The following is a 27,288-nucleotide window of genomic DNA, read 5'->3' on the forward strand; positions in this document are numbered from 1 at the left end:
GTCATCTAAGCATGTCTCTGGTTCCTGGGAGCCCCAGGCCTGGTCAGATAGTCATGTATTGAGACCCTTTCAGAATATATATGGGTGGACCCAATTTAATTTTGGATAGGAATAATGTTTCATAAGGCAGGCACTGTGGCAGAGAAGGCACATCTCCAGGAGCCCACCATATGTAGGCCCTTAGCTGATTGTACCTGCAGCTTAGGCCTCCTAGCCACAACTGCCACCTGCTCATTGATCAGGGGTCATGAGTCTAGGTTGTCCAAGTTGCACATAAGATCTGTGTGTATGTAACACAATCCACTACCAAAGATGGCATAGTCCTTGAAACAATGGGCCCCAAAATCCAGCCATTCAGTCTTGCCAAACCACCCAGACCCTCACGATCTCCAAACATTAGGATATGAATTCACAGCTTCACTTTATTTGCCAGGGGTGGAGATACAGAATTGTGTATCATATGTGTACTGATGATATCTCAGCCAGTGGGATGGATGAGTTCACTCAGCAACCACACATAGATGTTTATGAGGGAGAGGAGAAAATATCAAACCCTATGGCATCCTACAAAACAGAGGCTGAGGTAGGGACCTCGCCTTCCCAATCATCACCAATTGGAACCAACCCAGAAGGAAAGAGGCGAACAACATGCCTTCACCCCAAATCCTCTGAACTAATCCAGAAGGATATCATGGTCAGTGGTATCAAAAGCTGCGAAGAGTTCAAGTAGGTTGTGGATACCTGCTTGATCCCATAGATCCCATCTAAGCCAGAAGTCATTCAAAAATGCAAGCAGTGCTATTTTCGTCCATACCCAGATCTTAATCATGACTGAAAGGGATGTAAATTCACTTCTTCCACGGTCTTCTGAAGCTGCAGCACAACTACCTTTCCCCCAAAATAGAGGTAATATACTGAATGCAAATTGTCCGGAATGGTAGCGTTCAGCAATTGCTTCTTGAAGAAGGGGTGAATCTAAAAGGTAAAAGAACAATCCCTTCCCTCAAGAAAATTAATCATTGCCACAGCCCATTCACACAACACCTTATCTCTAGGCCGCTTTAACAAGCCAGAATAGGCATGGATCTAAAGATTGGGGGGGGGGGTCTACTAATAGTCCCGAGGATCCTGTCTACTTCCTCAGGTCCAACAAGTTGTTTGTTTATTAAATGTGTATGCTACCCATCTTATCTAGAGATGATTCTAGGCAGCTTATAACAAAATACAAGCAGCAAGATAAAACATTAAAATAGTTTTTAAAATATTAACATTAAAATTGACAGAATTAACAAAGATGGCAAGAAAGGGAGCAAGATACACATATAGGGTAGAAAAGAGTATTATCTTTATCCATTAACCACTTCCAATATAACACTCCCCAATTGGGGTCTGGGGCCAATTTGCAGAGCCAGGTTTTCAGATCCTTTCAGAAAGCCAAAAGGGTGGGATCAGATCTCACCTCAGGGAGCGTAATGTTCCAGAGGGCAGGAGCCATAGCAGGAAAGATTCTTCTCCTGGGCCCTGCTAGCAAAATTCCCCTTCTACTGCCACAGATGAGGTGGGCCAATCCCAATTTTATTGGAATCCTTCTATATACTTTTATTGGCACAGGTGAGGGGACCCAATTCCAATTTCATGGGATAACTTTGAACCATTAGTGCTTTCTTACTTGGTTTCTGGAAATGCTAGCAACACAGTATAGATGTATATACATGGATATTCAGTCTGAATTTCGTGTAATTAATTCAGTGAGTGCTAGTGCTTTTTTAGTTTTCAGAGAATCAAGAAATTTGATAGCTTCTGTTATACTTACTACTGGCCAAATAAGGAGAAGGAATCATTGTCCAATTCCTTAGTAGATGCTTCAGGATTGAAGAATGTACTCAAAAATATTCCACCCACCTTCATATTGGAACAGCGCTTATGCTAACTACCCAAAAATAGTTCAGCACATCCCGGCATAATGCAGATTATGCTGCCCGAATCCCTGGCTGGAAGTAACATATTGAAGTCTTATTCTTGGTTATGATCCTCCAAGATCTCAGCAGAAGTTCAAATCTCCCTCATTGGAGATTTTCTCTTTGCCAGTTGGTTTTTTGTTTTAGTAGTAAACTATATAACAAGTTAAATCATGCTACAGTTCAGGAAAAAAAATTGATGCCTTATATCCATTTTTAGCTTTTAGTATCTGAACTTAACACTTTACATCACCATTCCAAAATGTTGAATGATTTCATTCCTATTCAATTTTGCAGCACTAAAAAGGAAGCCAAACTTGGTTGTTTGAAAGAACATCTGCTCCTTTCCTCAGTTCCGCAACACAGACCTGTAGTCCCAAGAGAATTAATCATTGGTGTGGCAGTGGTATTTGTTCATCTCAGAATCTTTTACACAGATGATTGGCTTCAGGTTCACTCTGTTTTTACAAACAACATTTTCACATCTTACACTTCTTTCTCTACCCTGGGTTTCTCTGTAAATTGGGGGCAGGTTCAACTTCTGTTCCATATAATACCCCCTTTTATAGAAGTGATATTGGATTCATTATGTTGCCAGACATTGTCACCCAAGGACAGAATAAAGGTAGCCATACATCTTGCATGCTGCTGCTAATTCATAGACTGAATGAAATGTCTTCTGAATCCCATGGCTTTGATTGACCTCTATGTGTCAAACTCTCCCCAGTAAATCCCAGATATTAGAATTAGGTGACCGAATTGTACTTTATTTTAAGGCTTCATCAGTAGAATCTTAAAAGTGATTGTACTGATCTCCTGCCATTCTTTTTACAGCCTGACTAGTTAGATAGGTTCCCTTATGAGTTTCTTTCTTTGTCATTATGCAGCTATGGGCTGTACCAGGAGTCCCCAGCACCCAGGCCACAGCCTTTTAGTGGGTCTTGAGCCATTCAGAAGCAGTGGCGGGAGAGCATGTGCCCGCATTCCTACATGCACAAGTGCAGGCGCACACATTCCACTTGCACAAGCAGATGGGGGAACTCTGGCCTATACCATGATTTTTCTGATTATTCCTTAGACAGTATTTCTTTTCCCATATCCCAAGGTAATTACTATATAGCACTAATCTGATTGCTTTCATATTATCTTTATATATGACTTCAAGTACTGATTTGTCAAGATCTTCATTATCTCTCAAATCTGATCAGATATCACTTCTTGTTCCCTGACTCCTGTGATGGATGTATCATAGTAAACACATGAATCTGAATCCACAAAATATTCAAAAGTATTTATAATTACAGATAAGCAGCCTGCAGATTCATGGAGATATCAAAATTACTCTGGAATTATGCAGAGATTTTTACCACCTCTGTGTGCCATTTCATGAATACTGTTATACCCTATCTCAGTTTTTTAAAGACTAAACTTCAATTTTTTTGTACATGCTACAATAATAATAATGGAACAGAATTAGAATAGAAATAGAAATAGGACCAGGACTGGGAGGATAGGATAGGATAGATAGAAGAATAGAATAAAATAGCTTATTGGCATTCAAAGCAACAGATAATAATAATCATATTAATGATACCAATAGGAGAGAGTAGTAAAAAACTTGGGAAGGATAATAATAGTAGTACTGTCATACAAGATGGGTAAATATACTTAGGTAAATAGCATTGTGAGAATTAGGTGTTCAGCAGAGTAATAGAATGAGGGAAGAAACTATCCCTGGGTCTAGTTGTTTTGGCATGTGATGCCCTATTGGTGGGGGGGGGGGAGAGAAGGGTCTAGATACTTTAGTCCTCCTTCTGACCTATATATAGGTCGTCTATGGAAGGCAGAGTGTTATTTTCTGCTGGAGTCTGTAATGGGTTAAATGCTGTTATGAGAAAATAAAAACAGATAGTTAAGAGGTACTGTTAGTCCTCTCTCAGTTTTTAGTATCTTTTCATATTGTAATAATGATTATAGTGAGTTACAAAGAGACTTTTCACCAAGTGACTTTGAACTCTTTTTCCTCTGTTTTCTCCTCCCAGGAGCCTTGCCTGTACTGTTGTGGAAATGTTAACAGAGAAACCACCCTGGGCAGAATATGAAGCTATGGCAGCCATTTTCAAGATTGCTACACAACCTACTAACCCCCAGCTTCCTTCTCATATATCAGAACCTTGCCGGGCCTTCTTAAGACAGATCTTTGTGGAAGCCAGGAAGAGACCTTCAGCCGAAGAGCTGCTCCAGCATCATTTTGCCCAACTCTCCTACTGAATTATCATCTTTGGAATAGCATTCCATTTTTAGATGATACCGTTGTCTGAAGTGTTGTAGTCTATATCAGAGAATCCATTCCAGAATGCTGCCAGATAAACATTCTGTTTGCCTAGTAAGATAGTGTGCAGGGGCAATGCAAAAGTCAGCCAATTTAATTTTGGTATCTTCATTTTGAGGGATTGAGGCTTTCCTCTGTCACTACCCATGTGCTGACATGGTATTTGGCATGTGGCTAGGAACAATCTCAAATGCTTCATTTGAATATAGATCTATCTCTGAAACTTGTGAAAATGAAAAAGGAGGAAATGGACTCTGAGAACTACTAACTACTACAAAAATGTGTATTGGGCTCTTATTATCACTCTGTTTTACAGCTTTTCAGGTCGCAGGGTGTTATTTCTACTTCTCTTTAACCTACAATGTTCCTGGGTGATGAGAATGGAGGAGGGGATTCCCGTGGATCAAAAGTACAATGGAATCTAGTTGGAATAAAGGTTCCCTGTATGATATAAGGAAACCGAGTTCCATTCTGGCAGGGCTGTCTAAAGGTGTAATGCAGAACTATGTGTTCTGTGTCTATGCGGTAATCACGGGCTAACACAATTTTTGTCTAGCAAAAAAAAATCAGTATTGTGCAGCTCGACACTTAACTTCTATTTTTTTAAAAGCACTGTCTAGTCTTTATGACATCAGAGAAATTAGGAATTCCTATGGGAGATATTAAGAATTTGTAGAAATTAAAGGAAGCTGAGCAAGGCATAGTGCTCCTTCTATGAATATCAAAAGTCAGAAAATAAAATGAGGAATATACATGGAATTTTACATTATTTGCAGAATTTATCCAGATTATAGAATGTGCCATTTTATGGACTGTGTTGCACAGGATATCATGCAATGAATAAATTGTGGCAAGAGGACTATTGTGAGAAAGCATGGTATTAATGTGCTGCCTTTAGATTGTTGTTAGTTGATAAGATAACAAATTCCCTTCTGTAGTGTTATACAGAGTTAGGATATTATGCTACAGTTAAAATTGATATGAAAATATCTTAATCACTTTGAGAAATTCAGTCTCATATACCTCCATTGGTAGCTTTGTCCATCCAAATCCCTTTCACAGGATAATCTCCCCCCCCTCAAATTTCTAACCAAAGATTATTTCATTGTTGCCAAGATTATTCTTCAAAGAGAGGCAAAATATTACTGCTGAGCCTAACAGGATTGTTCATACTGAACAGAACTACCTTTTCCAGGTGCTTGTAATGGAAAAATTGGGGCATGGAGAAGTGATACTGCTCATCTGTCTTTATTCATTCTGGGTTTTCTGTATGCTTTTTTGATCTTTAAAAGAATAGCTTCTAAGGTTTGAGACCATGTTTTCCCACAGTTCTGCAGAGCTGCAGTTTGTTAATCTGGATTTTTCCAGAATTCTGATTTTTTTTTTCCTAAGAAACTTCATTTTTTCAAGAGGCACTTCTATCAGATTTAGTTGAGTACAATCAGAGAGCTAACTTCTTGATCTCACAAATGTTTGGTTGCCAACAGCATACCTTTATTATATAAAATGTTGGATTAGAACCAGATACACTCAGACAGGACCTCTATGAGATCTATGAGTATCTCCGTTATCCATTATGTAGCAAATCATGTACACTCAAGGAGCGTTAGGACAGATGAAGGACGTGACCCTTACTGCTTTGCAAACAGCATTCTGCCACTTGTGACACTTCAGGTGTTTACTGTTAACCTTGCAAAGATATATTCATCTACCCTTGCTCTAGCCACGAACTTGTCAAGTGTTTGTGTCAATGCAAAACTGAGATTCAGTCTCATCTGTCACTTTATACAAAGTTGCCTGTGGTTGCTTGTAACAATATTGCAGTCTACCTACCTAGCCTCAGATGTTAAGGAAAGCAGGTGGGGGAGCCATGCTTTCAGTAGCACTTCTTTTAAAGCAGAATGCAATTAATATGCAGATAAAAGCAGTTCTTTTCTGCTGTTTCCAGCCTTGTAGCTGTGGCAAAGGCCAGACCAACTATCTTGATGTGCTCAAGTTTTCTGTCATATTTACTAAAGAATGTCTATGGCTTTGTAACAAATAAAGTTATATAAAGTGTCTGTAAGGATGTAAAAATGCTACCATGATTTCCTTTTTTTACTTCATTTGCCAACATATCTATAGGTCTGGTTTGTTGCCTTAAAAACACATTTATTCTTTTTCAAGATAACAGTGTTGAGTTACAGTATTTCCTTTGATTTTAACTAAATACCAGCAACAAGTTGATCCCTCATTTGTCTTTGAGAATATGATATGTTGCCTTGGCTCCTCGCTGGATGGATAAGCATAAGAAATAAGCCAAAGTGTTATTCATATGGTCAGCAGTGCACTTTTATAAATATATTTATATCACTTTCTTATTAAGCATTTTACTTCATGTAAAGAAATTATGATGTCTCATACTTTTTATTTATGCCATACTTGTTTATGTTTATGTGTACAGCAATTATGGAATGGGGTGGGAGAAATTGACATCTTTGTGAATTTTTAAAAAGGGGAAAGAAGCAGCTGGTTTTGCAAAGATTTTGATTACTGTTTATTACAAGATGTATCAGGTCAAAATACCTTTTTGTTTCCTTGCTAATTTTTTTTGGGGGGGGAGAAAAGTAAGTGTAATAGAATAGAAATGGCAATTTGGAATAATAGAAAGCCACGAATTATATATATTAGAAATCATCAGTCTCATATGTTCCTGTTGATATAACACAGTCTTCATTGAGCTTATTGCCATTTCTCCACAAAACAACTGCACTGTTTTGCAACAGTGAGGTTGTGCAGTTCCAGTGTAATCTCATTTTAAGATAGATTTCACAAGTTGGTCTCACAACTTTTGTATATCTATTTCTGTGGTATTTAAACCTCTTTTTTTAAAACAAACAAGAACTGGCTTATTATATACTGTGTTTACTTGCAGTAGAATGGTATGTATGCATGCATGTATGTATGTATAGTGTGAATAGCATACAGATAATCTGAGAAAGAAGACTATGATGTGGGAAACAGTCTTTGCAATATCTGAATTGCTAACATTGATATACTGCTACTCAGTGCAATAAATTTGTCCCTGAAATTTCATCTGGATAATATTCACTGGAGTTCTACATCAAATAATTCAGGAGTGCTTACTTCTAGGTAAATGCATAAAGAATTATAGCCTTAAAAATGTCCCTTTTCTTTTGTAATTTGTCTTTTATGCCAACTATTTCCAGACTTTCATTATTTTTGCTTTATAAAAGCCCCCCTTAGGAATTTCTCTTGTGAACGCTTTATGGTCTCCTGAGGAATTCATCTTGCAGATTTGCTTTTGGAAGGTTTCTAATTCTCATCAGTGCAAATGAGAGACAGAGAAATGATATTTTGCTAATTATTTCACAGAACTGTAATTATAAGCAAGGAAACAAAGATGGATTTAGGCTTGGTACGACGATTCTGTATACTCCAGCTTCACCAGCCACTTTTCTGCTAAACAGCATACATTTAAAATACCTATTGTATAGAAGCTATTGACTTCAGACAACATGTATCTTATTACCTTTCCTGAATTGCCTCCTTATATGTGGGCTAATTTAATATATGATTTGGAAGTTTGACAAATAGCAAAAAATATAGATTGTCTTGTTTGGTGATACATTTCTGCAAGATTTCACAGCTAATCTGAGATCCTCTTCATATCAGACCTTTGAATTTATACCTTTGAATGTGATAGTATGTCTGACTTTAAATTTACCCAAGAAATTATTGAGATTGGGTAATTAAGTATGCAGCCTTCTGTATATTTTACACTGCCAGTGCTAGAACATTTTTTTTAATTTAATTAAACTCAAACAGAGAGCTTTGTAGAACATTCTGTGATTTATCATTTGGACCTGGAGTATACAGAAGACCTTGAAGTACTTGTCTGTTTCTAATTTTTATGAATTTCTATAATGACTGAGGCTTGCAGTGCAAAGCCAGGCAAATGTGTAACTTTTATTTACAATAAAATATAATTTTCAGCTAGTTGTGTGTGCTACTACATCTTGTATTATTGAAGGTTTCTTGAAGTGGAAGCTTCAATAGCTCCGTTTTGCAAAAACACACTATGAATTCTCAACATAGCCATAGTGGGATAGTGAAAATTGTCTCACACTTTTTAAACTCAAATAAGTTATTTCATCAGATGTTCTCTTTGAAATCCACAATCAGGGAAGTGAAGCATGTGGCTGTGAATTGTGGGATTTGTTTAAATGTGAGAAAGGTACACTCAGCACTTTAAAAGATGCTTATCATCTTTCATACCCTGCTAGACACATTTTTCTGTATATTCTGGAATGTAGGCACCAAACACTAACTTTTATTAAGGAAGACATGTTTTAAAGCTGCTGAACATGCCATCTGACATGTTCTATATGAATTGTGTGTGATTCACCGCTTTTCTTCTAGCCAGTGATATTAACCTGGGTTTTTTTAATGCATACAATGATGACTGGATTGTTCTCTCATGCAGAACATGTTTCTTGTTCAGCAAGAAATCTTTTGGAAACTGAAATAGAAGTTGCACATTTTCATCTCTCAAAACTTTCATAAACAACATCAAAGAGGAAAAGCTCAGAAAACCTATATTACAAAAATAAGACAGTGCAGCTCTGGACACAAACACCACAAGTGTACTTCAGCTTATCACGTACCACTGAAAAGGCAGATATAAAAGATAGACACTGAATTCTTCCCCAGAGTTTAAGGCTGAATGGATAGAACAGAGCTGATGAGAACTAGGATGCAGGGTCTGCAGACCCACATTCATCAGAGTTTTGGAGTAATATACATGCTTCTATAACTCTTAAACCAATTTTACCCCTAGGACTCAATGTGTAGGGTGTCTTATACACCTGTCTGAAATTCTAAAAGTTGTATTTTCTATTTCATTGTGTAGAATTTCTAAAGCTTGAATATATACATCTTTACCCTAGACATGTGTATGGAGTCTGCAGCAGAAGCACGCAGCCTCCCCATAAGAAAAGAGGTAACAATCTACGTTTAGGATGCTAAGTAAATTCACAGTCAGAATTCAATATGTTGCTGCCTATTTGCACAATTTGTTTATCCAAATGGCCAGATATTGGGAATAGATAATGCTTTGTCTCCTTAAAAACTAACTATAAAAAGAATATCTAAAAATTGGTTAAAGCCTGTTGGAATAGTTTCTTCTACTTGAACTTCAAAAGCAAGGAAACCAACATCCAGGTCAACCTGTTAGGATGCTGCTTGACTTGCTAAAAGGGTGACTGGTTGTGTCTTAACATGTTATATGGAATAACGTGTAGTCATAGCAGTGGTGGGATTCAAATAATTTAACAACCAGTTTTCTGCCCTATGATTTCTTCCAACAACCAGTTCACCTAACTGCTCAGAAAGTTAACAACTGGTTCTCCTGAAGTGGTGAGAACTGGCTGAATCCCACCATTGAGTCATAGACTTTTGACCAAGGAGATGTACAGGTGTGAAATATTACATTTACAGCTTGCTAGTCAAACTGTTTAGCTACAATCCTGGTTGCAATTCCATTACTAGTATGACCTGGTCCTTTTTATAGTATTAATATTCCTGCTTTTCCATGAGTAAAGCAAAATTTCCCATTTTCAACATGTCTGTAGTTTTTTGGATGCTTAATTCTTTCCACAGCCCATTAAAACTATGGTTCATTCCTGCTTAGTCTTTCCTGCTCCTAGCCATCTTGCAATTACCATTGCTCTCCATCAGCTCAGTTCATCCCCATATCAAAGATCTCAAAGTGGGGAACTATAGGCTATGGGTCATGCGGTATCTGTACCATTTTCCACCTCTTTCTGCAGCCAGAGTTGCTTGTGCTGCTTGCGCCCAAAACCTTCATCATAGTTGCCTTTGCTCTTGAACAGCTGCTGGTAATGTGGCTTGCAGTAGAATTCCCCGTGGAGAGCTGCATAACTACCCAAGCTGAATAGAAATAAGAACATGTTAGGGCTTACTAGGAAAGAGCTAAAAAATGGAAGAAAACTAGTATAATGGCAGTTATATTATGAAAACAAAGCTATGAGTTTACTGCTGTGTCCTTCCTGAGAATTTGCAACATAGCATCTTTCAGATTTTGCCATCGTGTACCAATAGGAGCATGAGACCTACCCCATAAAGGAAGCATAATTATTGTACTGTACTGAAGCAAAAAAGTTGTGAAGTCATTTAAATGTTTAAATGCCATAAGTGCTTGTGTTTCTTCAGAATGCAGAAAGATGCCTAATTTAGCCCTGTTTTTTCCACAATTCCTACTAAGCTTAGAAAAGATTTGTTTGATGGAAGCTCTTCATCCAAATAGGTTTCTTGGCAACAGCACAGAACTATTTTGCCATTACTTTTTTCTGAGATAATTTTCAGCTTCAATTTCCATTCAGATACAAAGCATGCCCCATCTCTGCTTAACCTTTTGAAGATCAGGTGAGATCATCTGCAAGTCGATTTTTTTCTTATAGTGAAGTCTCCTGATTCATTTGTTTTAACAGCTGACTGATAAAAGATTAATGTCTCTCTTCCTGTGGTTTAATGTTTAAAAGTGTTAAAAGCTGAAAAATTGGGACCTTAGGGAATTTTGATATGATTGCCCTTCAACAGGAAAAAAGAACACTGCTCTGATTCAAGCCAACTATATTTTGCACAGTCTGGTAGCATTCAGTACATGGTAAAGAGGCTGAAAAAAATATGAGATGTCATACCAAAGCAGAATCTATTATCAGTTCTTTATCAGGCTGCTAAATGGGGTGGATGGAATCATAATTAATGATGGCAATTGGGAATGATACAGGGTCAACAACCAGGAGATTGACCCACATATTCCCTTTGTATTGCTTCCTCCCCAAAGCAAAAAGGGAAATGTGCTCACTTTTCCCTTACCTTAGCTTGGTGTGGCAATGCTTACAGCAAAAGCAGTAGTTATGGAAGACAAATTTATCAGCCACCAGGCGCTCCATAGGATAGACAGTTTTCTGGCAGGCACTGCATGTCTCTTTCACCTGGGCCTTCATGCTGAATGACTGGATGACAAGAGTAAAAGGTGATGTTGGCGAAAGTAAGTTCCAGAAGAGGAAGCAGCAAGATAAAAAGAACAATGCACAATTACCAGTGATTTAATTATGAAGATACAATTTCAAAGCAATTTGAATACAGCATATTCGACTTGTTTGCCAAGCTTCCTAACTTTTATGTTTAGTTAATAGTAAATAAAAGCAGTCTTAAGAGGCACCCTGGTTTAATATTAAGTAATTTAATAGCTGAAATAATTGGTAATTTATGGAGAATGTTCCAAATCTAAAAGTGCAGGACACCGGAATTCAGAATGAAATATTTAATATTAGCAATAGCATTTGGACTTATATATCACTCTGCAGAGCTTTACAGCACTCTCTGAGTGGTTTACAGAGTCAGCATATTGCCCCCAACAATCTGGGTCATTTTACTGACCTCAGAAGGATGGAAGGCTGAGTGAACTTCAAGCCCTGTCAGGAGCAAACTCCTGGCGATGGGCAGAGGCAGCCTGAAATACTGCATTCCAACCACTGTACCATAATATTTATTTAGTAGAAGCCAAAATGCTGTTGAAAATCATTTTAAAGGATTTATCACAAGTACAATCCTCAATCGTAATTTTCACGCATTGGGTTTTTTTAATTTAAAAACATATGAATATCCATGGTCTGAATTCAACTGGTATTTAGGGAAGATACTTTTGAAATACATCTAAAAAGAGAGCTATCAACTTGCCTTTCAAAGCAGGTTTAAAAATAATAAAGAGAATGATTACAAATTCTGCATAAAATGGAGTTTCTATGTCAGGGTGAATTATTTTATTGCTATTTTCATATGTTATATAAATATGTTGCACATCAGGATACAAGAATGTGATCTGAAGAGATGAAAGGCATTGCCTTTCATCAATTTTGATAGGTACATCAATTATCAGCCTTTTAGGACCAGGATAGCCTGGTAACAGTGATTCAGTGATTCACATAATTATCATTTCACAGTTAAACCACTGCAGTGTATCTTACATGATACTGGCTATCCTTAAAGAAAAGCAGTTAGAATGAGAAACTGCAGTTAGTGGCATTCTTCTCACTTGTATTTTGACTTAAGTAAAACTCTGATTGTTTCATTAATATCTGTGCTTATTGAAATATTTCAGTTTATGATTTAAAAAATAATACTGAATGTCCAAGAATCAAATGCAGCATTTCCCAACCTTGACACTTTAAGATGTGTGGACTTCATACAGTATTTCAGAGTTCCCCAGCCAGCATGAAGTCTCCTTCCAGAATGTTGAACGGGAAATTGTGGCAATTGAAGTCCACACATCTTAAGATTGATTAGACTGAGAAACACTCTTCTAATAGAACTACTTGGCTTCTAAGTAGGACTTCCAAGTAGAAATCCCACCCCTTCAAGCCTGAGTTTTGGCCTGCAAACTGCCAGGCGAGACCTGCACAAGCCTAAACAGAGCGTCAGAGAGATGGACTCACACCTCCTAACCTCCATGTTGGCTGGCAAAGAGCATGACAAATGTTGTGGAGTCTCTGCAGTTGTTTGTAAGGGGAAACAACTACCATGGTTCGGGACCATAGGTTCAGGACTTGTATATAAACACTAGGGGATGCTGATTGCATAACCTTGAACGTTTGCTAAGGGAGCAATTGTAACCCTAGGATGACCTGTAGTCACAACTTTTTCAAGTAATAGTCGCCTGAAAGAAGAAAAAGGAGTGATAAATACCTTGGATCTCTGTACAATAGATGTCCCCGTGTTGCTTTTTGCTTCCTAAATAAAGGAGGGAGAGGGAAAATAAAAATTAATGTTCTTCTTACATAGCAAATCTTATTTATAGATTTGAATACAAACTGCAGTTTACTTGTGTTATATTTGCTGATATGCTGATTTACTAGCAAGCTAGTACTTTTCTTGAACTCTTTCTTTAGTTGTTTGAATATTGTTAATCAATCTAGAACAATAGTAATGCAAGAAAAAAAGATTCAGAAACATCAGAGAGACGTTCTATTGCTTTATAAAATATGGGAAAAAATAGAGGAAAAGACTACTATATCCACAAGTTACAATGTGGAAGAATATATTCAGGTGAATCTGTACAATCCAGTGATGGGTTGCAGATGGTACGCCCCGGCACGGGTGTACTGGAGCCTACCCGGAGCACCGAGTACCATTCCGGTACGGTGTTCCGGAGGACCCACACTCCCGAGCAAGCTCCTTACCTGTCCTTTAAAGCCTTCAGCACCTTCGTGCACGTGCATGGCACATACAGCACCTGCGCAATGCTCTGCAGAGCAGCTGGAGCATCGCAGAGGCTTGCAAAGGTGTTGCTGTCAGGTACGATGCATGCGCACATCACAGTTCCATGTGGACAATGCCGTACCGGTTGGAACGGGATCCAGAACCCACCACTGGTACAATCACATTATCTTCAAATGAATTGTTTGCAAATATCTCAACAAAATACATGGAATGAAATAGATACAGTCCCTGTGATATTTTCTGTATAGTGTTCTGATGCAACTCTTTTTGTGTGACAATGGATGGTCACACAAAAAGAGTTGCATTAGGAACACTATATAGCAGGGAGAGAACCCACTGCAGTACCCAGCAAGCCAAGCAGCTGGAGATCAGGTACCTACATTAAGAATTCCAGCAGACTGGGTATCCATAACCATTTGTCACAAAATGTCTGCCCAACACAGTGGGGAGAGAAAGGAAGAAGTAAGGCACATGACCGACCACATGGCACACCTTGCCCATACATCAAAAGCATTTTGGAAGCTGTAGAATGCAGTTTCCGAGATCTGCATGTGGGCATCACACACCACCCAAAGGCTATCATCCGAGGACAAATTATGCATTGCAGAGATCGCTTGGAGATGGAATATACTTCCAATGTAATCTACCAAATCCCCTGCATGGATTACCTCTGTGACTATGTAGGACAGACAGAGAGGAAGCTAACCACCAGAGTGTAAGAATACAAGCAAGTGGTCAGATGGAGAGAGACCCAAACCCATTGGTAGCCTCACACTGCAATGAAGAGTTCAAAATTGAATGTATGTCCTTGTTCAATTTTGCTACTCAGACTGTTGGACGAGCAGGCACAGAGACAGCCAGGGAAGTGATTGAAGCCTGGGAAACAGGCTCCTTGTCAGTCAACAAGAGTACTAATTTACCACCAGCCTATCAAATACTTAGAAGGCGAGGGCTGAGCAGCACAAGCAAATGACAGCTAATGACTTAAAAGCCAGCCATCAGTACACCCCAATCAACATCTAAAAAGCCACTTACAACAAGCATTATAAATAACACAAACAAAACAGCACACATTCTGCTGGAGAGAAGTTCCCTGAAGATGGGCTCCTGCATGAGTCCGAAATCTCGGAAGACAAAAACCTCACAGTGACCAACCCAGATTTAATTCTGTATTTTTCTTTCTTTATACCTATATTCCTCCCAATGAGAAAAGTATTTTCTTCAATAGACTCTATACATTAAGTTTTCCACCGTGATGAACATGTTGTTATTTAAAGTACCAAGATAAAAATAACATAAATTTGCTTGGTTCATATATAGTGCTAAGTGGAAAGTACATCAATAGCATTGCAACTTATTGCTAAATGCAATCTCAGCCATTGGTGTAATATTCCTGTCTGAAAAGCATGATTTAAACAAATGATATGGCCCAATGTACAAACAATATTATTTCCCTATTTACTTCCTCCTATGAAGTAGCAGTAACACTTTAAAGATACTGATTTCTGTACGTACATTAGAAGAGGCTGTACTGGATTGTCCCTTAGCTTGGAACATTGTGCTCTATTCTCACCCACACAGGCTTATATCTTCACTTGTTTGGGCTGGCTAATTCTTCAATGTGGATATGGCTTATACCTGAGGAGAAAAAAAAATTAAGTCGATAATATTAGAATATTATTCTACAACACTCGAATATTTCTCAGCTTTCTGAAATGTAAATTCCAGATAACCAAAACATCATGCACAAATACTGCTAGTATACGCATACACTATTTTATTGTACTTCATTTCCTTTTCAGACTAATTGCAGATCAAGAGATTTAAAAAAAAACAATTCTGAATGCAATCTCATATATATTAGAAATGTGTTAAGATGGCATTATTTTTAATATATTTGCAAACAGCCATATGAACATATTTATCTCAGTATGCAACTTATCTATTTTAATACATATATTTTACAAAAACTATTCTTGAAATAGTAGCTATCAATTTAATTTAATAATAAATATAACTTAACAAAATAAATTAGTGTACCTATGTTCTTTAAATCTCTAATATATAAGATACGTATGTATGCGGGGGAAGTTGTACATGTGTATTAGAGAGATTCACATTTTCCCCTAAAGCTCAGAGCTGAAGAAGCTTCTTGGATGAGAAGCTAAATATCTTGAAAGAAAACAAGAAAGTCCAATTGCCTCTTGAAAAAGCACCTTTGGGACAACCATGACCGGGATGACTGAGAATTTCCATAGACAATTCTCCCCTAAGTTTTCCTTCTTTCTCCCCAGAAAAATAAAATTGTTGGATTCTCCTACCCAGTTTCAATCCGTTTATGTCTTCACTGCCACTTGAATCTCTGCTGTTCATGTACATTTACACTTGTTAGAACATTCTTGCCTCTTGGTTCTACAAAGCCTGTGTGCTGCTTAAGAAATGGCCCTGATTCATTTCCGTTCCCCTTTGTGGTTAGCTTGTTATTTCCTGCTTTCTCCATTTAAGGACATGCCAGGTACCCATAAGAGGGTTAAAATTTTCATATTAGATACTAGAGCCATATAAGCAAAGGGCAAAATGTCTCCCCCCCCCCAATTTGACATGCTTGAATTCACACCAAGGCAACCATTGCAAGTTATTTGGTCATTGACACTACTTTTAGAACTATTTTGAAAACTGACAGTGCATCAGGAATCATGTTTTCTAAAATAAAGCAAAATGATAATTTTATTATAAACAATCACTTGGGGTCTGATAGAGAGTGTACTGGGAAATTGAAATGATTTGATGCTACTTTGTCATTGTTTTGAGTCCTGATGTCAAATTTGTCTCCATTAATTCTTTTGTGCAAAGTTTTTTGTAGTACAATGTAGAACAAAGTTTATCCTACATAGAATCCAGAAAAGTGCTGCTAGCAACTGACTTATATCATCTTGGATAAAAAGAATTTAAAGGTATCTCTAATCTTGTATATATTTTTGTTGGGGGTGTATGGTGTTGCTCTTGGTGTAGATATGGGGCAACACAAGGACACATTAGTATAAAGCAATCCTGTCTTCCAAGATATTCTCAACATACTGTTTTGGAAAAACTAGACTTCATGTCCATTGTTGAACAAGAGATTGCTAAACTCAAATACATCCAAAGGTTTCATGCAATATCACATGGTCTCAACACACACAATCAGTTTTTAACTCATTATAATTATTGATTGACAAGGGATTGCGTAACCAACTTGTCTTTCCCTCCTTTCTCTCTCCATCTTATCCCAATTTAACTTATCATTTCAATTAGTTTATTCATCTGAAGTAAGGTTCACATGTCTTTTAATAAAATATATTAGTTTAATAAGGTGCTGACCAACTTCTTCTGATATCAGGAAGATGTATGTCTATACATTGTCAATAAACAAACAAACCAGATTCAGAGATGGCAGAGAGACAAGAAAACTGAGATAAGAATGGGAAAGGAGTCACAAAACAATTAAAGAATACAGTACAACAAATAAGCACTGGTTCTAAACCCACCTCTATGGTTTTATTATATTAAAAATGTTTATTTATTAAATTTATATGTTGCCCAACTAAATGCTACTTTCACCATAACTAGAAGAAAGGTGGAAAGATACAGAAATACTGGTCAAAATCCAGGTATAGCTATACTAATAGCACAACAGATACTAATGGATGAATATAATTTGGTTTTACATATATAGGAAAGGAAATTCAATAAAAATCAAATACAAATAAAATGAATTTTATTACTTTGTTTGTCCTAAACATATTAGATGTTGAGACTCTAGAACTGGGGTGTTAAACTCAAGGTCTGCAGGCTGGATCCAGTAACAACAAGGTAATGCCCTACTCCTTTTTAACATACATTGCCAAATTCACATTGACTTAAAACTGCCAGGGTTTCAGTCACTCATTAACTACTACTATGGACTTCCTAGGAATGTAATTACATATCTAGTTATCAAGAACTCAGAGACATTTGTGTGATTCTGATGAAGGGTGTGGGGTGTTGTTTTTTGTATATAGCCGGAATTTACATATCTTAATTTTTTCAGTCTTAGTTAGAAGTTAGATAATTATGGTAGATAAAATTGAGTTTAATTGCTCTTTTCCATGTTCTAGATTTCTAACCACTAAATTTTATAGTTACTGGCAACAATTTCATGTATAATAATATATGGACATATAGTCTTTTTTCCATGATCTGTTCCTGAGTGTCAATTTTTCTCCAATTAGAGTTCATGGAGAACTTGGGCAAACAGGTAGCTATTTGTCTGTGTATTTGTACCGGTATCTACGTAAGTATGTGTGTGTGTGTGTGTGTGTGTGTGTGTGTGTGTGTGTGCGCGCGCAGTGTGATACTTCACTTTCATTTGATACACTTGAATTTCAAATTGGACCTTCCAATTTATATAATTGGGATGGTCTGAATGAGGTTTCTATTAAAAGAAGTTCATTGTCCTAGGTGGCTTTAGCCCCAGATATAAAGGCATTCAATTTTGATAATAGTGATTGAAAGTTTTCTTCTTTATTAGAAATTATTCACTTTCTGTTGAACTCTTTGAATTCCTAGCTTTTGTTATAACATTAAAGTATCAAAATCCAGATTGCATTATTAATTAAGACATTGTGTAGGTAGTCCTTATTTAGGGACTGCCTCAAAGAATGGGAATTTGCAGTTATAATGGTGATGAAAAAGTAACTGCAACCAATCTTTATTATTTATTTAGAACTGCAGGAAAAAAAAATTACTGCCAACCTGCCTTCCATTGAGGACCTGTACATTGCACAAGTCAAAAAGAGGGCCCTGAAAATGTTTACAGACCTCTCGCACCCTGGAAATAAATTGTTTCAGCTCCTACCCTCAAAACGATGCAATAGAACACTGCATACCAAGACCAAAAGAAGTTTTTCCCCCAAACGCTTTCACTCTGCTAAACAAATAATTCCCTCACCAATGTCAAACTATTCACTAAGGCTGCGTTACTATTACTATTAGTCTTCTCATCATTCCTATCATCTATCTCCTCCCACTTATGACTGTAACTTTGTTGCTTGCATCCTTACAATTTATATTTATATTGATTATTTCCTGATTGTTTATTTGTACCTTATGACAATCATTAAGTATTGTACCTTATGATTCTTGATGAACGTGTCTTTTTATGTACACTGAGAGCATATTCACCAAAGACAAATTCCTTGAGTGTCCAATCACACTTGGCCAATAAAGAATTATAATCTATTCTATATTTACTATCTTTGCAGGTCAGTAAAGCAAAGGGAAGTTGAAATAAATTCATAAGCAATCACAGTTTCACTTAACAATGGAGTTGCTTAACAACGCCCGTTCCAATTATAGTCACTAACTGAGTGATCAGTATGAGAATGTGTGCTGCCATCAGCCTCTTTCATTTTCTCTTTTCTCCATTAAGTAAGGGGAGGCAACAATTTCATTATCACAGTTTTTCTAGAACTTAAGGCACAAAATTACAAGTTCCTATTACATATCTCTACTTGATATAGATACTGGATAATCAAAATAATTTATGTTCCTCGCTAGCTAAGATTCTTTTTATGCCCTTTTCAAGGGTTTTTTCTTCACCTCCACCACATAGTACTGTGGAAAAGCTTAAATCCAAATGGTGTTCCTAACAACAAGAATATACTAGCTGAATTCCCTAATCTAGCATTCTTATCATGTATAGGTTTACAATACCCTCAATTGACTAGTTCATACAACAATATTGTATTGTATATATACTAACAAATAAGCTACCCAAAATATATTCAAAAATACACCCACAAAATTGGGTTCAGGTTATCTGTGGACCAAAGTTCAGGTTTTTTTAAAGCCCATCACAGCCTTAAAATTATGTGTTTTTTTTTTATAAATTACATTGCAACAATTTGCAGTTTTCCACCTGTTGCTATGGCTAAAAATTCAAAATTCGGCTTACCCATGGGAGGTATATTTTTTCATGGTACTTTGGTTGAAGTGAGGGCCAATTTATCTGCATACGCCTATCCAAAATAATATATGGTAACTACTTTATATCAATAGTTTATAAGATGAGTGCCCATCGACACATTGCTGAATAGATTACAATGTCCAGCTAACAATTTTCCCCTGTGAATATTCATGACATAGTATCTCTAGTGACTTGAGTCAGGGAAGACTTTCCAGGCTAAAACTTGACTGGAGTGAAAGCTAACCTTTCACAAGGACCCTATTTCCACTGGGATAATCTCTTTGGCAGGAATCCCTTTTCTGGTCAATTTTTGGCAGAGGAACATTTTTTGCTGAATGAAAGGCTAAAGAGGAACTGTCAGCTTAGCTGTTATATGATAACTTGCCCAAAAGCTATTATTCTGACTCTCTAGCCTTTGAATAAATGGCTAGAGAGTTGCCTGAAAAGATAAAAACATTTACAAGTAAAGGATTACAATTCCAAATAAATGGTACAAGATAAATCATTCAGAAGCAATGAAAAGCTGGACTATATACCAAGGGAGCAGAAGAAATATCTGATTATCAAAGATATTACTACTAAAGTACATTCTTCTAACAGAAGAAAGAGTTATTGGAAAAAACACAGTGCAGAGAAGAACTTTGCTGTTTCCTCTATTTTTTCACTTTTATTGTCAACAGAGAATTTGACTTTTCTTCATAAGAACTGTTTTGCATATTCTTAATCTCTAGACAAATAGCCTGTTCTAAACAAAAGCCAACTAAATGTAACTGAAATAGGCATACCTCACCTAAATAAAGTTCACAAACTAATGAAGCTGCTCCTTGTTTGCACTAAGCATTCAGGCCATTTGGTTATTACATAATCTAAATAAAGCAATAGCTAAAGATAAACCAGAGCTCCTTCATTGGCTTCATCAGTGATATTATTCATAGCGACTGCACCATTCACAATGATGTTCAAATGACAATTGTCGTAACTATTGTGATTATGTTCTTGAACTCTGATAGCTGATGTCATGGGGCTTACATCATGACATATTGCATCATTTGTTCTCCTTTCCTTTTCTGTGGATGCTCATAATGTTGCAAGACATCCCAAGGGAGCCAGCAAAGAGTGCAACGTTTCAGAATTTCTTTAAAATTAAACTAACTCAGGGTGAATTCCAGAATCCCATTCAAAGCCTCAGAAATTAGAGCCCTTTATTCTACAATTTTTTGAATATTTTGTCATAGAGAAAAAAGTTAGTACTTCTAAGCATCAACACCAGGGCTCCTCAAACTACGACCCATGGGCCACATACAGCCCACTGAAGCCATTAATCCAACCCACACAGGACCATGAGGCTGCCTCCTCCACATTGCCCCACCCACTCGCTGGCCCCACCCTTCAGCAAAGCACATAACTTATCTTTGCTAGCCCTGTGGAGCCCTGGAAAGTAAGGCCAACATTTTTGGCCTGCAGAGTGCTACTGGAGGCAGGGGAGGTGTGAAATAGGGCAGGGGAGGTGTGAAACACGGAGGCTTCCTGGAGCATCCACACACCTTGTTTTTTTTACCTCTCCTGCCTCCAGAAGAGAGTGATAGAGACAGAGGACAGAGAGAAAGAAACAGAGGGGGGGGAGGGAAAGAGAGAGAGACAAGACACACACACGAGAGAGGGGGGGGGAGAGAGACTTGTTGATTATAAGGGCCTTAGGGCTGAGAAGATTTGTTGCAAAACTGACATGGCAACCAGAAGAGCAACATGCAAAAAAAAGGAAATAAAACACCCCCAGGAGCAAAATTAAATTTTAATTTGTGTGTATTGTTTAATGGACTGCTAAATTGGTCACACCCACCAAGTCACATGAGCTCCTAGCCATGCCCACACAACCAGTCTCCCCAGTGGTGGGTTTCAAAAATTGTTGGAACCTACTCTGTGGATGTGGCCTCCTTTGTGGGAGTGGCTTGCCACCTATGTAACCGGATGGGAGTGGCTTGCTTCCCATGTGACTGGATATGAAATTATGAATTAGTACTTAGGCCGGTCCAAGTAGCTATTCAGAAACTCTGGAATTGAAGCATACAAGTCTTAAAGCTGTCAAGTTACAAGATCCTTGCCAGTGGTGGATTTCAAAATTTTTTGGAACCTCTTCTGTAGGTGTAGCCTGCTTTAGGTTTAGGTTTAGGTTTATTGGGATTTATATGCCGCCCTTTTCCCTGAGGGGACTCAGGGCGGCTTACAACCACAGGGGAGGGGAGGTGCAAGGTCAAAACAAAACAATTGGTGAACAAAAGAAAAATAATAAAACACAACTTTCATTCAGCAATCAAACACTCGGGCGGGTGATTGGAAACCTATTCCCAGGCCTGCTGGGAGAGCCAGATCTTGAGGGCTGCGCGGAAGGTCTGGATCGTGGTGAGGGTGCGGATCTCCATGGGGAGCTCGTTCCATAGGGCCGGGGCAGCAGCAGAGAAGGCTCTCCTCCGTGTGGTCGCCAGTCGGCATTGACTGGCTGATGGAATTCGGAGGAGGCCTAGTCTGTGCGATCTAATTGGTCGATTTAGGGAGATAATCGGCAGAAGGCGGTCTCTCAAGTACCCAGATCCACTACCATGGAGTGCTTTAAAGGTGGTCATTAGTATCCTGAAGCGCACCCGGAGACCAACAGGTAGCCAGTGCAGCTCGTGGAGGACAGGTGTAACGTGGGCGAACCGAGGTGCGCCCACTATCACTCGCGCGGCCGCATTCTGGACTAGCTGTAGTCGCCGGATGCACTTCAGGGGCAACCCCATGTAGAGCCCATTGCAGTATTCCAGTCTGGAGATCACAAGGGCTCGAGTGACTGTTGTGAGGGCCCCCCGATCTAGGTAGGGCCGCAACTGGCGGACCAGGCGAACCTGGGCAAATGCCCCCCTGGTCACAGCTGACAGCTGGTGGTCAAAAGTCAGCTGTGGATCCAGGAGGACTTTCCGTGTCCACTGGTGGAACCTCTTCTAACCGGTTCGGTAGATTTGACGAACCAGTTCTACCGAATAGGTGCGAACTGGTAGGAACTCATCTCTGAGTCTCCCCCTCCAACAGCTTGAAGAACCATGAATTGGTCCCGTTTAAAAAGTTTGAGCCCGATCAACACTGTCCTTTAACTACAACTGTGCTATCATATGATTTCTCCCAATTCCTTGTAATATTTTTGCAGAAGCATTTATTCTAAAGTATATTATATACAGTATACCCTAGCATGTATTTTGAATCCTTCCTTGATTATTAAAAAACAGAATTGACTTCCAATATTTTTTTTGCAGTTAAATCTTTCTAGGATCCTGTAACATCATCTCTGTAAGTTATTTATCACTAAGTAACAAACTAATTTTATAGTTAGAATATTTACTAATTTATCAAAAATTAAAGTTTTTGCTTATTGTTTTTAACTAAACAAGATTTTTTAATGTTAAATATTGAAAACTGTCAACATTTTTTTCATATGCTTTAGTTTTTATTTTTTAACATGAGATTCAATTTACCAATGGCTAGTTAATAGAAACAGATGTTTAAAACTCGACTTCCAGCTGTGTTTCCAGTAGCGTCAGAGGTGAGTACCTCAAGCTCTGCCACCTCACTCCAAGCCCTCTCTGTCAGAGGACTCCAAAAGGATCCATAGTCACACTATAGGGGTGGTGAAGTAAAGGGGGGCACCTTGCAGGTTGAGAAGAGCAGCATTTCTCCTCTATATTTGGAAAATCTCCCTCATCCGAAGACAAAGAACAGTGGCAGTCAACATGACTGCCATAAAGCTGGGGACAACCGAAACACCTAAGAAAGTGCTGGAGTGAAGAGAATGAACAATGATTGTTTCTGGGTGAGATTATTATTCTTCTACTTAAAAATTAGCCCCATGGGAAATAAAAAATACATGATAAGAGAGTCTAAAAGGATAATTGTTTAAGCTGTGAAAATAACTACTTCCGAGATCTATGTTGTAAAGTAAGTCAAAATTGCCAACTACTGATGAAAGGAAGAGTGACTCCTAGACTTCTGGAAATTTACAGAGGAGGAAAGGAATATTTGATATCTGGTGGAGTGTTGTGACCTTTAATTGTTTATTGTCTTAGATTTACCAGAGGTGGAAATAAGAGAGACATTTCATAAAAGAAACTCTGGGTAATCAGAATAAAAGAGCAAAATCATAGAGCAGATTCAAGGAATTTGGAAAATAGCTTGGACTATTAGAATATGGAGTAAATGTTAGAACTGGTCCATCTAAATAAATGACTTTGGTTTGAAATAAATGGCTTTTAACTGAAACTAACAGCTGCTGGAAATAAGGCAGCATGGAAATCTGAAGGAATATGCCATCTATGAAGGATTGGAAATCTATAATTTTGAACTCTTTTTGAAATAGATTGAGACTTTTACTGTTTAATGTACTTATATTGCTATCATTACTGGAGTTGAAGGAATAGCTGGAAATGAGAGGACTTTTTAATGAGATGGTTTTGTTGTTCCAAAGCATTAAAATATCAATGGATTGTATAGATGAGAAAATGGAAAATATTCGGCAATGAATAAAGACCCAACTGCCCATGAATTGGTGAAACAACAGAAAAATTGGATGAAATGAACTACTTAAACCAGCAAACTAGACTACAAACTAGGGGGAAAAAACATGAATCAGACAAACCAGCATATGAAGCAAAAGCTTGATGAAGAGGAAAATCAGACAAATGGCAAGCAAAAGGAGTGAAAAGAACAGATGAAATGTCAACAAATAAATCAAGGACTGGCGCAAAAAATAGGATGAAGCATCAGCCAATAAAGGAAGAGAGAATGAAGAAAATAAAACAGACAAAACAACAATTGGATATACAGGAAGATATTTTTGATAAGGAGATTGAGACATGGGCAGACATTTGTGAGAACTGCCAACAAGTTTGTACTGGGAGAAAGGCTTAGACTGAACAAAAAATATAGAGATAGAGATAAAGATGAGGAGGGTGGGAGGCGAGTAAAAAAATGGATAAAAATTGAAGCACTAATGAGGAGAAGGGATGATGGATAGAAAGAATTGCCTTTTAAACATTAAGGGAGCTTGTTGTAAGCTGATAGAGGCAGAAATAAAATTAGGGGAAATATTAGAATGTATATTTTAATAGAATAAACAAAAATAATAGAAAGAGTAGGGGTTTTCTGATGTTAGGTTTTTTGTGGTTGCTTAAATAATACTATGAGGATCACCTAAGTTTGATAAATGTGATAAAGATTACCGATATTGTTATTGTAATTTGGATTAATATGAATGATACCCAGAATCAACACTGTCCACACACAATATGGGTGGTTTTTAAACAAAAAAAAACAAAACAGCTTTTTAAAAATCAGCTTTGAAGATGATACAATTATTCCTACCCTTTGCAAACTGAAAGGGATGGTAGATTTATGGGCTACATAGTACTTTACAAAGCTATAGCAGATTTCTATCATTTCTATAGGTAATCAGTTGTTTCAGGATATTAAAGGAACTCAAAAGTTAAAAAAAGTTAGAAACTCAAAAGTTTAATAGAATGATAATAAAGGTTTATTAGTATGGATAAGCAAATATTATTATGTGATTATTAGCAATGATATGAGTATTATTATTACCATTATTTTTTCAAAACTAACACACTGTTCATGTAGATAATGAGTTTTTATGTTTACTAAAGGAAATTGTATACATAAACTATTTTTTTAAATGCTAGTGTACATTTGCTCCCACACTCCCTAGGAAAGAGGCGCTCTACATGGGGCTACCCTTGAAAAGCGTTCGGAGACTACAGCTAGTCCAGAATGCAGCCGCGCGAGCAATATTGGGTGTACCGAGATACACCCATATTACCCCTGTCCTCCGTGAGTTGCACTGGCTGCCAACTGGTCTCCGGACGCAATTCAAGGTGTTGGTTATTACCTTTAAAGCCCTACATGGCTTAGGACCAGCCTATCTGCGAGTCCGCCTACTGCCATACACCTCCCAGCGGCCGATAAGATCCCACAGGGTGGGCCTCCTTCGGATAACGTCAGCCGGACAGTGTCGGCTGGTGGGCCCCCGGAGGAGAGCCTTCTCTGTGGCTGCTCCGACTCTGTGGAATCAGTTACCCCCAGAGGTCCGGACCTTACCCACTCTCATGGCCTTCAGGAAAGCTGTTAAAACCTGGCTGTTCCGGCAGGCCTGGGGCTGTTGACCTTAGTGTTAAGGTCCAGCCCCGATTAGAACGTATGTGTGTTGTGAATTTTAAACTATTTTTTACTTATTTTGCTTTTCTTTTTTCTTCTTTTGTTGTAAGCCACCGGGAGTCCTCTGGGATTGGGCGGCCTATAAATTTAAGAAATGAAATGAAATGAAACCACTGCACAGGGAGTGAGATCAACAACTGTGAAACTGACTGGACTGAGAGAGAGTGATGGGTCCAATGTAATTTCATGCTTAAGGCAGGACTGGAACTCAGTTTTCTGATTTCTTGGCTGGTGCCGTAACTACTAGATTAAATTGGCTTTGTACAGATTAGAACCTTTTTGTTTATTTGAAATAGAAATGCAATTCTACATACATAGAATCACAATTGCAATATGACTCCTCAAGGATAGTATGAAGTTGAACAGATTTTTGGATATTTTTTAAAATGCCAGTATTTTGACTTGTTAGATTCCATCACTTGATCTGTTTTGTGTACCTGTGCTTTAAAAAATGTGGCAGTTGGAGAAACCTACAAATACTCATTGAATCAATCAAATGGGAAAGAAGGTGCAACATATCAGGGTAAAGTGTGGATGGCCAGTTTTGTTTCAATATATTGAACAACTATAGCCATAGGATATCCTGTTTACAGCCAAATCCTCCACCCTAGCCTTGAATTGAATTGGAAGCAGGGATTCCAGTTCAGAATCAGATACTGGCACTCAAGACAAGTCTGAGAAGCCAACACTTCTGTTTCCAAATCATCAAACTACTGCAAAATTCCCACAGAGTTTTTTTTTTCAAGTGAAGCCAAAGCAGAAATATAACGAGATCAAACCTCAGAAAGGCCAATTCCATCCCAAAGGAGCCCAGGAAGCTACTTTTGATGCCGTGCTCCCTGTTATAAACACCGTCATTCATTTGACTTAGAAGGTTCGCTTCCTGAGATAAGGACCAGAGGTCTTAGAGTGAACGCCGGTTTTTTTTTTTACAGCACCGAGCACTTTACAAGTCATTCAAGAAGGTAAGGCTCAAGCAGCCGGGGTGCCGCCATCTCTTCGCTTTGAAAGCACAAATGCAACAGTTATTCTTAGCCTAGCACCTCTCCCATCCTTCTCCTTCTCCACAGCGCACCAGTAGGCACACCTCTTTGCGCCAGTGCACGCAAGCTGGAGAACGAAGCCAAAGTTCCAGGTCCGCTCTCTTTCTCGAAACCTGGAGCCTACCGGGCAAGCCTTTTGCCCCACCAACCCCAAACAAGGCCTCTTTTGCATCTTGCCCTCTCTGCATCCGCCGCGCCCGCCAGCCCAGAGCATCTGGCCGCTGCAATCGGACATTCGCCACTTACCAAAGGGCGTCGCTGCGCGCCGAGACCCCAACTGTCCCAACGAGGCCGATCTCTCGGCGCACCTCTGCTCGCTGCTGCTTCCAAGGAAAGTGGGAGACGCCGGCGCTTCGCCCCCCTCAGCACACAAAGCGCGGCACTGCTTGTTTCCTCCTTCGTCTCCTTTGT

The 27,288-nt window shown here is 38.3% G+C and overlaps 2 protein-coding genes across 5 annotated transcripts in view; one reads left to right on the forward strand and one right to left on the reverse strand.

Annotated features, from left to right (window-relative positions):
- MAP3K3 (mitogen-activated protein kinase kinase kinase 3) overlaps nt 1-8,289 on the forward strand; it is a 52,993-nt gene extending 44,704 nt beyond the window's left edge. For all 3 annotated transcript variants that reach the window (XM_087713301.1, XM_087713302.1, XM_014055659.2), the window contains one exon: nt 4,001-8,289. In XM_087713301.1, coding sequence (XP_087569427.1) covers nt 4,001-4,229 — 229 coding nt within the window. In that variant the 3' untranslated portion in view covers nt 4,230-8,289. The remainder of the gene's footprint in view (nt 1-4,000) is intronic.
- LIMD2 (LIM domain containing 2) lies at nt 1,725-27,288 on the reverse strand. 2 transcript variants are annotated; one of them, XM_087713311.1, is made up of 6 exons: nt 27,124-27,288; nt 15,112-15,234; nt 13,063-13,107; nt 11,191-11,330; nt 10,100-10,242; nt 1,725-2,326 (listed from the first exon to the last, which is right to left on the reverse strand). In XM_087713311.1, the coding sequence occupies exons 2-6, from the start codon at nt 15,151-15,153 to the stop codon at nt 2,244-2,246; spliced, it is 453 nt and encodes a 150-aa protein (XP_087569437.1). In that variant the 5' UTR covers nt 15,154-15,234; nt 27,124-27,288; the 3' UTR covers nt 1,725-2,243. The 2 variants fall into 2 exon arrangements, with proteins under 2 accessions (XP_087569437.1, XP_013911136.1); XM_014055661.2 differs by lacking the exon at nt 27,124-27,288 and adding an exon at nt 15,918-16,005.

This window comes from Thamnophis sirtalis, unplaced genomic scaffold (genome assembly GCF_051295495.1).
Source record: "Thamnophis sirtalis isolate CommonGarterSnake01/CBP01778 unplaced genomic scaffold, rThaSir2_p1.2 scaffold_4, whole genome shotgun sequence".
Classification (NCBI taxonomy): domain Eukaryota; kingdom Metazoa; phylum Chordata; class Lepidosauria; order Squamata; family Natricidae; genus Thamnophis; species Thamnophis sirtalis.